At 49.1% G+C, this 17,467-nt stretch overlaps 1 protein-coding gene across 2 annotated transcripts in view; it reads left to right on the plus strand.

Moving 5' to 3' along the window:
- The window catches only part of DPP6 (dipeptidyl peptidase like 6), an 863,103-nt gene that overhangs the window by 718,737 nt on the left and 126,899 nt on the right, over positions 1 to 17,467 (plus strand). For both annotated transcript variants that reach the window (XM_024249875.3, XM_024249876.3), the window contains exons 9-10: positions 12,807 to 12,961; positions 16,198 to 16,295. In XM_024249875.3, the coding sequence (XP_024105643.2) occupies positions 12,807 to 12,961; positions 16,198 to 16,295 (253 nt within the window). The remainder of the gene's footprint in view (positions 1 to 12,806; positions 12,962 to 16,197; positions 16,296 to 17,467) is intronic.

Below are 17,467 nucleotides of genomic sequence, written 5' to 3' on the forward strand. Positions count from 1 at the left end.
CCAAGGTCACAGCCGGTGGGGGGCAGGGCCAGATTTCTGCCTCGAAAGTCTAGCTCCTGAGGCCATGCTGCTGCCTGCCACCCATCCCACCTCCTTAAGGTGCTCTGTTCCCACTAGTTCCTAATCCTCAATCTCCTCTCCCCTCCCCATCCAGGAAGCCTGCTAGGATGTTCCTTGTCCACGTTCTCCTTCCTGGCCTCCACCTGATGATAGCTTGTTGTGATACTTGATTCAGCTTGTGAGATATTCCTAGAAGAATGAGAGAAAAATGAAGGCGAATTAGGCCCGCCACAGTCAAAGCTGTCGTCCCCTTCTCCATCCCTCACATCCCCTGAGGAACTGGCCAGCCCGTTCTCCATCCCTCATGGCCCCTGAGGAAGAGCCCAGCCCCTTCTCCATCCTTCACATCTGCTGAGGAACTGGCCAGCCCCTTCTCCATCCCTCATGGCCCCTGAGGAACAGGCTAGCCCCTTCTCCATCCTTCACATCTGCTGAGGAACTGGCCAGCCCCTTCTCCATCCCTCACGTCCCCTGAAGAACAGGCCAGCCCTTTCTCCATCCCTCATGTCCCCTGAGGAACAGGCCAGCCCCTTTCCATCCCTCACGTCCCTTGAGGAACTGGCCAGCCTCTTCTCCTTTCCATTGGGTGTGTGTGTCCCTCCCTGCGAGGCCCTGCAAGTGTCTGCAAATGCACCAGCTGATGCCCACTTCTCAGTGGGTGCTCAATGTACTGAAAAGTTCCCTCTCTTCCCCCACTGCAGCCCTCCTGCCTCACTTGGAGACAATGCAGAACCAAGATGGGATCAATAGTCATTTATTTAGCTTGGTCTTGAATGATTTTTACACAAGTCATTTTGCAATAAGAGGGCTTTCGTACGGTGCCTGCCTGCACTGAGGGCATGGGATGCCAGCCATTTTTGCTCAGATTTCTGCTTCCTGATCCACGGTAAGATGTTTCCTCCCTAGCTGGGGAGATCCTCATGGCTGAAGACAGTGTCCTGGCCTCTTGTCTATCCTCTGGAGTCTGCCTCACAGCACTGGCATAGTCGTGGTGAGCGCAGGCTCTAGGATGGAAAATCTCGGGCACACGGAAGGGGCATGTTCAATAAGAGTTCACGATAATCCCTGTTACCACAGGGGTGTTCAGGCCTTTACAGGTTGCCAGGGGGCCCAAGTGTCATCTGCTGGTCACCTCAACTCTGTGAGGAGGAAGGGGTGCAGACCAGAAGTGGCTCAGGGAGGTCGGAGACCAGCCCAAGGAGGGGGTGCCTGAGTGGCCCCAACCAAGCACCGTGCTCTTCATGCCACCCTCTCCCGCTGTGCTCTCCCCACCTCACGCACGGCCTCCTTGCGGCTCTGCCTTTTGGGCACACACATCTTCCGTCTTCACTAAATCCACGCCCCCTTCAGGTGGGCAAACACGGCCTCTTGCAGACATGTTCTTGTCTGTGCCCTGTCCTGGGAACTGTAGTTGGCAGTTACTTTGAAGAGCTTAGGAAACAGCATGGAGTTCCGTCAGGTGGCAGACATTCTAGAATCTCTCTAACAAGGCTGAGTCGGTGTGTCAGTCAGGGCCGGGAAACAGGCCGTGGAGCTGCCTCAGAAGGCCCGCAAGTCCATGGCCACACCCAGTTCTGTGTAGGACCACGTGCCTTCTATGTCCCATTACATTGAAATCTTTTCAGACTGTGATGAAGGAAATACATTTTTTTTTTTTGAGACAGGGTCTCGCTCTGTTGCCCAGGCTGGAGTGCAGTGGCTCAATCTCGACTCACTGAAATCTTCACCTCCCGGGTTCAAGCGATTCTCCTGCCTCGGCCTCCTGAATAGCTGGGATTACAGGCAGGCACTGCCACGTCCAGCTAATTTTTGTATTTTTAGTAGAAATGGGGTTTCACCATGTTGACCAGGCTGTTCTCAAACTCCTGACCTTAAGTGATCTGCTCTCCTCATCCTCCCAAAGTGCTGAGATTACAGGTGTGAGCCACTGTACCTGGCCAAAATACAGATTATTTTTAAAAAGACATTGACTGTTTAGAACTGAATTAAACTGATAACTGCAGGTTTTTGTTTGTTTTGTTTTGTTTTGTTTGTAAGAAGGGATGCTTATATTCACAGAAATGAAAAACAATGACCTAAGCCAACCCCTCATTTTACAGTAGAAGATAAGCAGCCCAGAGAGGTGGGACCAGAGCTGAAGCCCGGGTCCCACTGCCTGTTCACGTCCTTCCCGTGAGAGCACGCGGCCTCTATAAGCAGCAGGTGGGACCCAGGCATTTGTCTATGGATTTTCCTCTCAAAGTTGCCCTTCTCTTTACTGGGGCAGATCCCAATTTTGGGGGGCCTAGAGTCTATGAAATTTGGGGGATCCTCTTTAGAAAAAGAACAGAAGATTGTGAATGGAAGCAAAGGCCCATGAAGGGGAGAAGCCCTGAGACCCAGCTTCTCCAGCCCCCTGGTGCGAATTCACCCCTCGCCACCACCCCGCAGGGATGCTCCCATTCCACAGCAAGTTCCCGCAGACTCTCCAGAAGTGTGCACTCTGGCTCATTGCTTCCCCAGTCTTCACATGTTTGCTTGTCACTTGATTATCCTCCCCAAAGAGGAGCCACTTGTACTTTAAATACCTCCTTCACATCAGCAGGCAGTTAACAGTAGGAAAGGGAGAAGGAGGGTGAGCAGTGAGGCTTCTCAATCACACAACTCAAGAGCACAGGGACGTTCTCCCAGGAGCAGCCTGTCTCTTGTGCTTAAAGCACAAGGGGCAGCGGCAATAGGGTGGAAGGGGACCACCCATGGGCTGGGGTCTCGAGGCTAGGCAGAGGCCACTGTGCAGTCTTTCCTTCTGCTTCCCTCTCCCCTGAGCCTTATGCAAATCCGGCTCTCAGCACAGCCCCCAGCTCTTGTCTGAATTCCAGGGGAGGCCCAAGCTGGGACCCCCTACTTCAAAAATAAGCTTGAATTCAAACCTCCAGCATTGTTCCACAGTGCGCAGGCCAGCAGACATCCATCCTGTTCCTCCAGTTCCCTGTAAGGCCCCTCTCTGTGTCCAGCCAGGTAGCGTGTCCTCAATCCATGGGGATGCAGAAGGGGCTCGCTGCCTGTGCACTAGATGCCAATACGGTGACACCAGGATTTTCAGAAAAGAAAAGCTTTATATTGAAAGTCTATTCCCAGCTAGGCGCGGTGGCTCATGGCCTTGGGAGGCCAAGGCAGGTGGATCACGAGGTCAGGAATTCGAGACCAGCCTGGCCAATATGGTGAAACCCCGTCTCTACTAAAAACATAAAAAAAATAGCTGGGCGTGGTGGTGTGCACCTGTAGTCCCAGCTACTTGGGAGGCTGAGGCAGAAGAATCGCTTGAACCCAGGAGGCGGAGGTTGCAATGAGCAGAAATCATGCCGCTGCACTCCAACCTGGGTGACAGAGCAAGATTCTGTCTCAAAAAAGAAAAAAAAGAAAAAAAGTCTATTCCCAAGGAGACAGGCATCCAGCTCAATTTTGCCTCCATGTGCTGGCTTCCAGGCAGTAATTTTATTTTTAAAAGAAAAGGATTCAGCAGGCAGATTCTGGGGTTAACAGGTGATTGGTGGAAGGAAAGGGGAGGTTTGGAAAGTCCTTCGGCACGCGCAATTATTTCTTCACGATTACTCATGGGCTGTGTGTGCAAATTCAGGGGGGTTAGGGGTGGAAATTCAGGCCATGACATCAGCAAGCTCATTCTGCACAGACCCCAGTTGACCAACTTGGTTCCGACAGACTTCAGCCAGTTCTCTTATCTCGGGGCGGAGGGAGTGTCAGTGTTTCAGCAGGTTGTTTCTGTTCTTGTCTGCCATTCTGCGAGCTCAAGAACTTCTGTTAGCCATTCGTTTCTTTAACTCTTTGAGGCATTGTTTCATTATTAGGACGCTTGCTTATCTCTTGAGCAACTGCGTGGGTGGTTGACCCAATCGATTAACAAATGAGTGAGAAACGAGAACATCCTCGCCACACTGGGACCTGTTTGAGCGTGAGGCAGGTGAGCAGAAGACATCAGGCCCAGACGTTCTGGAAGCTCCCTCAGGTGCCCACAATACAAATGAAGAGGAAAGAGTCAGAGAAAACAAAACAAAAAGAAGGATAAAGGAGCCTGGTGTACTGGCTCAGCCTTCCTCTTTCAAAACTTTTTTTTTTTTTTTTTTTTTGAGACAGAGTCTTGCGCTGTCGCCCAGGCTTGAGTGCAGTGGTGCGATCTCGACTCACTCCAACCTCTGCCTCCCGGGTTCAAGCAATTCTCCTGCCTCAGCCTCCCGGATAGCTGGGACTACAGGTGCCCGCCACCATGCCAGGCTAATTTTTGTATTTTTAGTAGAGATGGGGTTTCACCATATTGGCCAGGCTGGTCTCAAACTCTCGACCTCAAGTGATCCGCTCACCCTGGCCTCCTGAAGTGCTGGGATTACAGGTGTGAGCCACTGCACCCAGCTCAAAACTTTTTTAAAACTAAATTTGAGCTCAGCAATCCAAAATACAATGGCATAAAACTGCAAATCTGTAAACTGGGCATAGCTCTTTCCTCCTCTGCTCTGCACCAACTGGGGTGACCAGAAGGGACTGAGGAGTCTGGGGGCAGGGCTTGCCCACTCACGTGTCCATGGCTGACGCCGGCTGCTAGATGAGGCCTGCTCTATGTCAGCCAGGACACCAAATGTGGCCTCTCCATTTGTCCAGGGCTTGCTCACAACACAGCAGATGGTGTTCAGAGTGAGTAACCCAAAAGAGAGAGCCAGGGGAAAGCCATACCACCCTGTATGAGGCCGTTCTCAAATTGCAATAAAGAAATCCCTGAGGCTGGGTAATTTAGAAAGAAAAGAGGTTTAATTGGCTCCCAGTTCTGCAGGCTGTGCAGGAAGCATAGAGGCATCTGCTTCTGGAGAGGCCTCAGGAAGCTTCCAGTCATGGCAGAAGGCCAATGGGGAGCAGGTGCATCACGTGGTGGGAGCAGGAGCGAGAGGGAGTGAGTAGGGGTGAGGGAGGCACCACACATTTTTTTTTCCAAGGTTTTATTTTTTATTTTTATTTTTATTTTTTATTATACTTCAAGTTCTACGGTTTGTTACATAGGTATACATGTGCCTTGTTGGTGTGCTGCACCCATTAACTCGTCATTTACATTAGGTATATCTCCTAATGCTGTCCCCCCCACCCACCCCATGACAGGCCCCGGTGTGTGATGTTCCCCACCCTGTGTCCAAGTGTTCTTATTGTTCAATTCCCACCTGTGAGTGAGAACATGCAGTGTTTGGTTTTCTGTCCTTGCGATAGTTTGCTCAGAATGATGGTTTCCAGCTTCATCCACGTCCCAAACAGCCAGATCTCATGAGAAGCCGCTCACTATCACGAGGACAGCACGGAGTAGGTGGTGCTAAACCATTCATGAGAAATCCAGCCCCATGATTCAGTGGCTCCCACCCAGCCCCAACCCTAGTATCAGAATGACAATTCAACATGAGATTCGGACGGGGACACACATCCAAACTGTAACACACCCTTTGTGACCTAGTTTCACAAGCCATCACTTTCTGCCACATTCTCTTCATTCAAAACACTGCCCTGGTTCAAGGAGCAAAGAATCACCTCTTCTTTGGGGAGTCTCACGCCCTGGAAGTAGCACTGAGGCTAGTGTTGGAAAATACAGTGTGCCACACTCAGCAAGGCGTCAGTCTCTGTGAAGTAAATTATACTGAGACATCAGTGACTTCATAGAGAAAGGGCGTGAATAACCCCTAACCACAAATAATGGCAAGAAGTATCTGTGGAGGCATCTTGGGAAGAGGCTTCTGATGTTCCATGCCTACTCCAGGCAGCTGTGTGCCCCACGGCCTTCCGCAGTAGTTGAATCCGCGGACTGAGCATGGCATTGGACCCAATGGCCTTGCTTTCGCTGGGCCTCTGCACAACACTGACCTTGGGAAAGACCACAAAATAGTAACCAGCAGGGCTCAGTAGACCTGGAAGCTTAGAACCTGTAGAAAGGAGAAGGCTTCCTGTGATCCTCCTGCTTTAAGCAAGGGCTCAGCCATCTCTGCTGCAGTTAAAAACTCAGGAACATTTTATGTTCTGCTCTTGGAAGGAGTCTATAACTTTACATTCTGTCTTAAAGAAAACACAAGTTTTGAATTCTGGGGTACCGAGTTCCTAAAAGAAAATCCAGGCAACAGGAGGCTCCCAAAGTGTCCAACCTGCCTCTGATGGTACAATGAAGCAGCAAGTACTAAGAAAATCCCAAAAGTGTGGAAGTGGCAGGGGATTGCTTTAACAGCAAGAGAAGGAGAAATCTTAGTAGTGCTAGTTCCACATCGTGGCTGCCTTTGACTTCCGGCCATTTAGAAATGGCTCTGCTGCCGGCTGGGTGCGGTGGCTCACACCTGTAATCCCAGCACTTTGGGAGGCCCAGGCGGGTGGATCACCTGAGGTCAGGAGTTCGAGACCAGCCTGACCAACATGGTGAAACCCCGTCTCTACCAAAAATACAGAAATTAGCTGGGTGTGGTGGCGGGTGCCTGTAATCCTAGCTACTCAGAAGTCTGAGGCAGGAGAATCGCTTGAACCTGGGAGGCAGAGGTTGCAGTGAGCCGAGATTGTGCCATTGCACTCCAGCCTGGATGACAGAGCGAGACTCCATCTCAAAAAAAGGAAAGAAGGAAGGAAGGAAGGAGAGAGAGAGAAAGAAAGAAGGAAAGGGAAAGGGAGAAAAAAAAGGAAAGAAAGAAAAGAAAAATGGCTTGCTGCCGAGGGAAGAGAGAGAGATGAAATAAATGTGTCTCCTCACCCTCTTCCTACCCCTGAGCTAGGCACAGTTCACTTGTCCATATGATGAGATATAGATGCGGGGGTTTAGCTGTGGATTCCACAGCCTCCATCAGCAGCCTGTGTGCTCCTAATAAAAATGCATCCTAGACTCCCACCTTGGCCTTTCCTCACCCAGAAAAACAAGGCCAGTGAGGTCCTAAGGAGCCTATTCTGCAGGAGCGCACGTGAGAAGAACTCTTAGAGAAACAGCAGCAAGTTCAATTTCCCCAGAGAACCCTAAAGCCTCCTATTTCCCTTCAGTCTCACGTCTGTGCTCCCTAAGCTGGCTTTGGATTTCTCTTTAGCTGGACGTCATTGGCAGGTGTGGCAGGAGGGTGTGGGGAGCCCCCTAGATACAATTGCCAAGGGGACTTTAAGTCTGCCTCACTCCCGGCCTTCCTTTTTGTACTTTCTAGAACTCCTCTTGGTGCCCTCTCTACCCACACCCCTGTGCCCTTTCTGCTGTGCACTCACCTTGCAGCAGACCTGTGGATTTGGATGCCCCACCTCCATCTGCACCACACCTGAGCTCTGTGGGCGCTTTTCATCTCTGTGCCCTGGGCACTGCATCTTAGGCCTTGGCTGTCATTTGGAAGCGGAGTCTCTCTTCCTTGTTAAAGCATTGCCAGAATACAGAGGGGAGAGCTGTCCTTTCCCGGGCTTGGGTCCTTTGTAGAAGCTAAAATGGCATCTGTTGGGCAGCTCTGTCTTCCTCTTGCGAATGGAATTGACTAGACCGCTCTCGCTCAGTGGATTTGCTAGAGGAGCTTCATCTGATGTTATACTAAGGACCTCAAGAATTCACCTTATTCTTGACCTGTTAGGTCCATGATAGTGTTACTGTCACCTGCGTGGCCAGTGAGATCTCCACTCCAGCCAGCAAGAAGTGGGAAAGAGAGGCAGTGGTCACACCCTTTCTCCTTAAAGGCGGGAGACAGGTGTCACTCATCACCCTTTCTCATCCCAGCAGCAGGAACTCAGCACACACCCAACCTCACATCTGGGGAGGCTGGGAAAGGTCTTCATCCTGGGAGGCCGTGTGCCCACCTACAAGCCATTGGTTCTTTTACTAAAAAGAGAAGGGAGCGTGGGTGTTGGAGGACAATAAGCAGGTTCTGCCATTCCACCTTCCACTAGAGCCTTCTCTAATTTCCTCCAACAAGAAAGAGGCCTCTGTGTTCCCAGACCCCACAGTTCTTTCTGGTTTCTGTCTTGCCCACTTTCCCCGAGTTGCAAGTTGCAGCTCTCCTTCTGTTGACTGTCTTACAAACTTCCAAGCTTTGTCTCTACTTTACTATACCCTACGGAATTGTGTGTACTGAGTACTCAGTCTTTGTTCAATAAGGTTAATTTCCCTGAACCTCCAATTCCTCAGTTGTAAAGGGGGACTTAATATAAGCTTGTAGGTGCATCACATTCTCTCCAGAGAGAGAACTCACTCCTAAGAAAGCAGCACCAAACCATTCATGAGTGATCCACCCCCATAACCCAGACACCTCCCACTAGTCCCCACCTCCCAACACCTCCACACTGGGAATTAGATTTCAACATGAGCTTTAGTGGGGACAAACAAACCACTTCCAAACCACAGCACACATATGAATGAGATCATTTGGCATTCGTCTTTCTGTGCCTGGCTTATTTCACTTAGCACAAGTCCTCCAGGTTTATCTACTATGTTGCAAATGCCAGGATTTCCTCTTTTCTAGCTAGTCATTGTTAACCAGAATGTGCACCAAAGTCACCTGAAGAGGTTTTGCAGAAAAGGAGCCTGTATCCTCCTCACTGCCCCCAACAAATACCAGCTCTCCTGCCTGAAGTGCGGCCCCAGCATCTGTATCAGCAGCACACACATATGCACAACAGTCCAATGGACTCCCCTGCAAACCTCCCTAAACCTCACTAGGCAAATATGAAATAATAGTGGTGGCCGCCTCTTCATCTGGATTTGTCAAACAACCTGGGAAATGTGAAGATTCCTCTTCATTGTTGCATTGGCCTTTACTGCCTTGAGTGCGAAGGGATTTTTGTCCTACTGGATATGACCTTAATGCTGCTTGGCAGGCATGAATAACACTCCAAATAATGGCACTGGCTTCTTCAAGGTATAGTGACAAAAAGTGAAAAATAACCAGCCCAGATCCTACCTGGGGCTGAAGCTCTGGATACAACTTTTGGCATCTTCAAGAGAGAAGCAGCCATTGACCACCGACTATCCCCGGATGTATCTTTCTTTTCTGATGCTAAAATAGCCCCCCAGCAGGAAGGGAAGGTGAAGAAAAGATGTATTCTCTAGTTTTCCCGAGTTAATTATACTTGCTCAGAAAGCCAAGTGATTCATTTTGTTCCAAGGCAGGCACCCATGCAATCAATTTCGTTGATGAAATAGGTTTTCTTCTTCTGCAAAACTTGGCTTCTAAACTACATTTGGTGCATGGCATTTAAGCCAACTGCCTCATTAAGCTGGAATCCTGCAGAAAAATGTTTGCAGAATAGGGACATTTGGAATTAATGCTAAAATGTCAAGGTTTCTTCTGCCCAGCCCTTTTTTACCCCTTAGTTTCTTATACTTCATTATCATGTTAATGAGCAACTAACATACAGGAAAATAAAAATGGCAAGGAGCGATGTGTTCAAGGACACTTAGGGAACATAAACTAAAGCTGCCCTAGTTTTGTACGGCCGGCATTTTGGCATGGCACAGGTTCTTCGCATGTGTCCCTGTCTCTATGTGGGATGACATTGAGAGGAACTACCCTCTGCCATCACACACACCAGATACCTGTCATCCCTGAACCCAATGGCCCGATGGTCACTAAGTTCCCTTCTTTTATTTTATTTTATTTATTTATTTTTTTTGAGACCGAGTCTCACTCTGTCACTCAGGCTGGAGTGCAGTGGCAAGATCTCGGCTCACTGCAACCTCTGCCTCCCAGGTTCAAGTAATGATTCTCCTGCCTCAGCCTCCTGAGTAGCTGGAATTACAGGTATGCGCCACCGTGTCCAACTAATTTGTATTTTTAGTAGAGACAGGGTTTCACCGTGTTGACCAGGATGGTCTTGAACTCCTGACCTCAAGTGATTCACCCACCTCGGCCTCCCAAAGTGCTGAGATTAAAGGCGTGTCTCTAAGTTTCCTTCTAACCATTACATTTGGTAACCTGTAGTGATGGTTTTGTTCTACCTCCCATTTCTCTGAAGAGTGAATTGAGCTTCATGGAAACACTCTGGCATTTGCTGATGAGATCGACGGAAATAGAGTATTCTCAGCCCAGCCTCGCGGCCAGCCTTCACCCACATTTTTTTCAGTCTCTTGTCCTAACAAGCATGACCCACTTTGGCCTGTGCTGGTCAGAACCAAGCAGCAGCATTTCCTTTAGGTCAGAGAGCAAGTCTAGAAATGAGATACAAACCACCTTGGGTGGAAATGAGGGGTGACCCTTGCCCCCGTTGCCTGGTGGCCTCTTGCGGAACCTACGGGGTAGGAATGAAAGTGGCCTGATGTTGCACGTGGCCGATGATTTATTATCCCTCTGGTCTCAGGAAAGATTGCTTTGGGTTCAAAGGAAAGAAATAAATGAGTTGTCTCTTCGGAGGTTTTGTTGTTATTGTTGTTTGTTTGTTTCTGTCCAAAGCTGCTTCATTTTTAAAGCCCTTGTTGCAGCCAGCCGTTTTTCTGTTTTGGGTTTTCCCGAGTCGGCTGTGAATTAATGTCCCGTGGAAACCACTGCAGGGCTCCTCTGCTGATTTCTGTGGGCTCTGCACCTTCTCCCCCTGCCCTGTGAATTCTGCTCACTCCCAGGGACTCCACTCCAGCCCCATTGGCCCCTTTCTTGTGGCCCTGCAGTGCAGACGTGATTGAGCACAATCACCCACAAATTGCATTGCAAATGGTGCCTATTTTTTCCAGCAGACCATCTGCTGGAGTCAATTACTCACCATTCCAAGCAAGCAGCCCGGGCAGATCCGGTGACTCTGCATAAAGTCACTTCTGAATCACCTCATCCCAAACTCACACCTGAACGTCCACCTCCTGGCTGCCAAAGCGACTGGAAAATTACAGACGCTGGAGGTCTGGCTTCCTTCCTTTGTCTTCTCCTCACTGACCTCCACAGGCCTCTGAGCTTCTATCGGCACTGCCAAAGCTTCTGAGGCTGTGAGACAGACGCAGAGGGAAAGGGGATGCTAGAGGCGGCTGTTGTGCCCCTAGCTTTGCAGATTGGGACTCAAGAACACACAGCAGGACTGGGGCTCAAGTCCAGCGCACCAGGGCTCCTGAATTCATTTCTCACTGAGCGCTGCTCTCCATACTCCGGGATGCACCAGAGTACAGGAGGTCAGACCCGCCACAGGCTTTGTATTTCAGGAGACTCCACTGAGTTGTTCAGGAGACTCCACTGAGTTGTTCAGGAGTCTGCAGCAGACTCGGCACTACCTTCGGTGGGGGGCTCTCTGCTGGGGAGTCTGACCAAGGCAAGATAAGGAAGACTCACGTGACAGGGGAGCGAGGCTCAATGAGGTGCAGCATCCCCATCGGTGCCACGCCAGGTGCCACAGACATCTGGGCAGGGAGGGGCAGGGCAGGCAGGCACATCACACCCCCAGCCCCACTGCCCTTAGAGTCTGGCTCCTGCTCCCACCCCAGGAGGAGCATGGGCAGCGTGCCTGCTGCAGGCCTCTGGGCTTGGCTGTGAAACACCACCGTGGATGACACTGACCCAGCGCTAAGCCGCCCTTCATGAACCCTCCTCCCCGGCCAGCTGGTCTCCTCCTTCTGCCTCCTGCGGGACCTGGGAGGCTGCTGATGTGGGCTGCTTCTTCCCTGTCTGGGACTGTGCCCTCCTGTGGGCAGTCAGCCCTTGGCTTCCTTCCAGTTTACATTGTTCCATTGCATTTGATGCCCTCATTTTGTTTTTGTGATGTGTTTTCAGGCTCCTTAATCACCTTTCTACACTACGGGTACATAGAGCAGGTTTATGGTACGCACCTAATAATAGTGAGTTGAATGGGACTCATGAATTTTATTAATCATTCTTTTAGAAGCAAATCTAGAGGGAATTAGTTTACACTGTATATAGACCCTGTACAAGACAGAACCCCTTGACCTAAGAGCTGTTCACAATGAAATGGGTTCTCTGACTGATTACACTTGGGAAGTGTATTCTCCCAACGTGTTGAAAAAAACACTGTAGAATTTTCCCCTCTAGAATAGATATCACACCCTACAAAACTCGTCTATCATTAAAACTCTAACCAGGACACTGATGGGCTAGGAAGGAATAATGGGTGTTTCTGGTTGAAGCCCAAAAGAATCAGTCTTTCATTTCAGTCCTTCTGAAGATGGATCCATTTTGGTTTTCTGCCATGCATAGTGAGCTTGTACCCTTCTTGTAAGAAGCCACACAGAGTGAGCTTGCACCCTTTGTGTGCTGCAAGGAGCATGCTGGGCCTTTGGACTCATTATCTGAGGAGGGAGCTCTGTGTGTGCGTAAATCCCTGGTCTGCTTTTGGGGGACTCAGCCTCTGCCAGAGTTCACTTTCTCATTTGGTTCCATCTGCATGGGACATGCTTCCATGTGAATTTACTTTCTCCAGTGCTGTTTTTCAAATCATATTAAAGTAATAATCAACAACAGTACAATCATAGCTCAACTCAAAACGATGTGTTGGGCTCATAGTGCTCAAATGTGTGCAAAGAAAAAAAAAAGTGTTTCCAAATGATTAGCATCTGTTTGATTGAGCTTTGGTTAATGGGTTTTCCTGTGCTGGACTTAGTCAACAGCATCAGACATTTCTTGAGCCCCCATGGAATGGAAGCATGTGCAGGACACAGTGAAGGTTCCTCAAACGTTGTAGCAGATAAGGGGCTTTGCAGGGACTTGTTTCTTTCCTGGCTACCTCATGTTCCTGCCTGTACAGCTCCAATTTCCACTCACTTGTTACTATTCACATTTCTCTACTCTGTTTTCCCTTAGAGGAGATTTTGAAGACACACATCGCACACTGGTGGTCTCCGGATGGCACGAGACTTGCCTATGCCACCATCAATGATTCCCGTGTCCCCATCATGGAGCTTCCAACTTACACCGGCTCCATCTACCCCACCGTGAAGCCCTACCACTATCCCAAGGTAGGCAAAGGGACACCGCACAGCAAATTCTTTAAATTATTCATGAACACCCCGACCCTGCTCACTCAGTGTGCAGACGTGATCATCAGACGTGTGTATGAGCAAAGCAGTCAACACAAGAAAGATTAATCATGTCTCATTACATTGCATTACATTCCCACCTCTGTTCAGCTGAGTCATTGGCAGGTTTACTTCTTTTAGATAACCAAACTACTGTTCATCACCTGACTGAGCTTCACTGAACCAAAATACATAGGGTACCTCCCCTCACCACTCCCCAGTGATGAAGTTACACCTGCCCTCTCTCATGCATCTTATTTCTACTTTGTGCTTGGCCTCTGGGAGGGCAGAAAGACTTCCATCTGCCCCTGGTCCCCTGTGTCTGGGCAAGGCTGTTTTGCACATGGTCACTGCTATGGGCTAAATGTTTGTGTCCTTGCCAAATTCATACATTAAAATCCTAACCCCCAGGGTGATGGTATTAGGAGGGAGATCACTGGGAGTTGACAAGACATGGAGGGCAGAGCCTTCATGATTGGGATTAGTGCCCTTATGTATTTGTCTGTTTTCACGCTGCTGATTAAGACATACCCAAGACTGGGCAATTTAGAAAAGAAAAGTTTATTGGACTTACAGTTCCACGTGGCTGGGGAGGCCTCATGGTCATGTCAGAAGGTGAAAGGCACATCCTACATGGCAGCAGACAAGAGGAGAGAGCTTGTGCAGGGAAACTCACCTTTTTAAAACCATCAGATCTTGTGAGACCTATTCACTATCAGGAGACCAGCATGGGAAAGACCTGCTCCCATGACTCAATTACCTCCCACCAGGTGCCTCCCACAACACACGGGAATTCAAGATGAGATTTGGGTGCGGACACAGTCAAGCCGTATCACCTTATAAAAGAGACCCCAGAGAGACCCTTCCCTGTTTCTACCATGTGACAATATAGCAAGAAAGCATCCTCTGTGAACCAGAAATTGGGCCCTTGCCAGATACTGAATCAACCAGCACCTTGATCTTGGAATTCCAGTCCCCAGAGCTATGAGAGATGCATTGCTATTGTTTGTGAGCCACTCAGTATATGGTATTTTGTCATAGCAGCCTAGAGGGACCAAGAAAGTTGTGTTCTGACCCAATGAGCCGGTAGAACAGCAAGTGTCCAGTGGCTGGGAGGGAATATTGTGGGGAGCAGGGACATCCAAATCTCACTTTGTTACCAAATCAAAGCATCCCAGTGTGAGTGGAGGGCCTGATGCTAAAACCTCCACAGCCATTCAGTTGGAGAGAGGCCAGTGCCCGAGTGTGGACACAGCTCCCATGGACACATAGGGTCTGCCGTGCTGGCCTCTGGCTTCACTAGACTTCTCCAAGACCCCTGGGCTTGACGGAGGTGAGCAGTTTCCTGCCTGTACCCTGCCTGGTGACTGGAGGCTCACTTCGTGCCATGAGCTGCCTCTTCCAGGGGCCATTTAAACCTCAGCATCCTAGCCCACCAGAGAGCTCTGAAAGCTGATGGTATGTGCTACTCTGCTATAGTCACCCCCACAGACCAGCTGGCTTACAGTTTGCAGCAAGAGGAGTGATAACTTATAAGGCAGATACATGAGGCCAGAGAGGTTCCCAGAGTCACAGCCTAGAGAAAGGAAACACCTGATGTCTTAGTCAGCTTCAGCTGCCACAACAAAATAACACAGACCTAGGCAACTTAAATAGCAGGAATTTCTTTCTCACAGTTGTGGAGGCTGGAAGTCCAAGATTAGGGTTCCGGCTGATTTGGTTCCTGGTGATGGCTGTCTTCCTGGCTAGCAGACAGCCGCCTTCTCGCCGTGTCTTCACATGGAAGGGCAAGAGAGGGCTCTGGTGTCTCTTCCTCTCCTTTTGTGGACATGGATCTCATCACAAGGGTGCCACCCTCATGACCTTGTCTAACCTCAATCACCTCCCAAAGGTCTTACTTCCAAATAGCATCACACTGGGGGTTAGGGCTGCACCGTATGAATTGAGGGACATGTTCAGTCCATACACCTGGTAATACAGGCTCCTTTCAACAGCCTTTGATCAGCATGGCCAACATCCAAGGAAGCCCCAGAAGGAAGAAGAATGAGGCCCTTATGGCCACAGCCTTCCTTTCTGCCTTTTCCAATTCTTTGACAGAATTGTTTCATTCCTTTTTCAGCTAACCTTGATTGGTCTTAGTCTGTAGCATGTGGAAGGGTCCAGGATTTTAGATGGAAGCATAATTAAATAGAGAAAAGTGTACCGGATTGATACTAGTTCCTTCTAACCCTTCTACATTTCTTACCAGCTGTTCACAGCCACCCCACTTGCCAGAAGAGTTGGTGGCTGTCTGACTTTCATCTGACCCAGAGATGAATGGTTCTCATGATTATCTTTTTGTGGGAGTTTCCCCAGTCTAGGAGTGATAACCTGGAATCCAGTAGGGTACCCTTGATTTTACAGTGAATTCTCTGAGGGTGCTCTGAAGCTGGGATTATGAAATCCCAGATTACTCAAGATTTGGGATTTCATATTTTAATAGAAAATCAACATTCTGGCTGACAGAATTCAGATGCTCCTTGCCCCATTCCCACCCACTCCTCAATCAGAGGCATGAATAGGCAAACCTGCCTGACATGCCTTGTCGTGGACCTGATAGCCTCTGTAAACCTGAACATCTTCTGCAGGGTGGAAATGAGAACATCAGACAAGACTCTGAAGTCCCCCTGAAGAGGAAGCCCCACATCTCTCCCCAGACCCATACTTGTCCCCCAGAGAGTGGGGGCAGGGAAGCAGATTAGTGCCCCAGTTCCTTTTTGAAGGACTTAATCTCTCCCCATGCTGAGCATGGCCACCGCTCCTCAATGTCCATCATTTGCTCACTTCCAACTCTCCCATTCCTTGCATCCAATCCACCTTTTCTCCGCCAGTCCTCTTCTCATCTTCTCTTTCAAGCAAGGGGCTCAGTACTCACTTGACATTGCCAAACCGGGGAGTTGGGTGAATGGGAAGCGGATGGGATTCTAGAAGAGCAAGAATCAGCCCACTTAGCCCTTTGTCCTTTTGAAAACCCTACACATGAACCATTTGTTCTCCACATTAATTCTGCTCCTTAATATGGAGCTCCAGTGTCCTGGAGTCCCACCTGGGAATCTCCCAGGAAAGGCTTTGCAGAGCTGAAGTTCACTCTTGCGTGAGGCTGCTTGTTCATGTCTCTGCCCCTTTTTAATTCCCAGGCTGGAAGTGAGAACCCCACCATTTCCCTACATGTTATTGGCTTAAGTGGACCCACCCATGATCTGGAGATGATGCCGCCCGATGATCCACGGATGAGGTTTGCTTCCTTCTATCATGTTACAAAAAAAGAAAAAAACTAAGATGAGTGTTCAATGTACATGGTCTCTTCTGGATCAGATTTATCTTACAACGAATTAAAACATCCAAGAAAAAGGTACCTTTCCTAAAGATTTCCTCACGGCTTTATGATTCCGTTTTCTAGGAAAAGAATACCATTCACCAAGTACTATTATTTTTTACCTTAGATCAGGTGCAGGTTATCCTCCCGAGAGCTGGGCTCCTCTGGGAGGGGCATGACTGGGCCCCAGGCCTGCCTCAGGGGGACACCAGAGGAAATGATGCGGTCTTCCCAAGACAATCCATGGACTCTGACCTTCCGTAAATGGTGCTCGGTATTTAGAGCATTTTTTAGAGCATGGAGCAATTTGCCAGTAGCAAATCCTATTCTAATAAAGCCACATCTCCCAGTTGGTAAGGTCACAACCCTGTGGAAGGTATTAACAATGTTATTGAGTTATTATTATTAGCATCTGATTGTGGTCGATTTTTTCTAAATCAAAACAACTGATTTAGGATCGAAGTGAAGTGGTCTGAATATCAGTTTAGGATTTTCCCCAAATTCAAGCAGCATGGTGAACGATTATACTTCCAGAGTCCAGCTATACCATCATCAGCCTTCTCCCTGTTAAGAATATTGATGGGAGACTCAAAAAGAGGAGGGGATTTTAGGGGTGCCAGGACCCACTCATGTATAGATTCTGAAATTTCATGAATGGCACTATTTAAGCCAAGAATAACTCATTCTGAGGCTCAGCAAAGACCCAACCCATATTTTGCTATACCTCTAGCCTGGGCCTTTATTATTCCATTCAAAGCTCTATATTACTAGTATCTTCTGGCTACTAGTAGCCGGGGATGAATGCTCCAGCACCTGGTGACTCTGGACCTCTCTGAATGATGTGCTGGTCTCCTGAAGTGGCTCCAATGCCACCTTTGCCCCACACCCTGAGCTCCTGCACAGAAGCCCGAGGCCTCTGCAGAATTCTACTGTGATTCCTTCCCCTCATCTTTCTTCAGTGAAACTTATAATATTGTAAGATCCCCAAGTGGATGGATGAAGCCCAGAAGTCCAGTGCTCTAGGAAGCATGAGGCACTGCCTGTCCCTCTAAGCCCTGCATGGGTCTTCTCCCCAACATGGGAGGGCCTGA

The sequence above is a fragment of the Pongo abelii genome, chromosome 6 (genome assembly GCF_028885655.2).
Source record: "Pongo abelii isolate AG06213 chromosome 6, NHGRI_mPonAbe1-v2.0_pri, whole genome shotgun sequence".
Classification (NCBI taxonomy): domain Eukaryota; kingdom Metazoa; phylum Chordata; class Mammalia; order Primates; family Hominidae; genus Pongo; species Pongo abelii.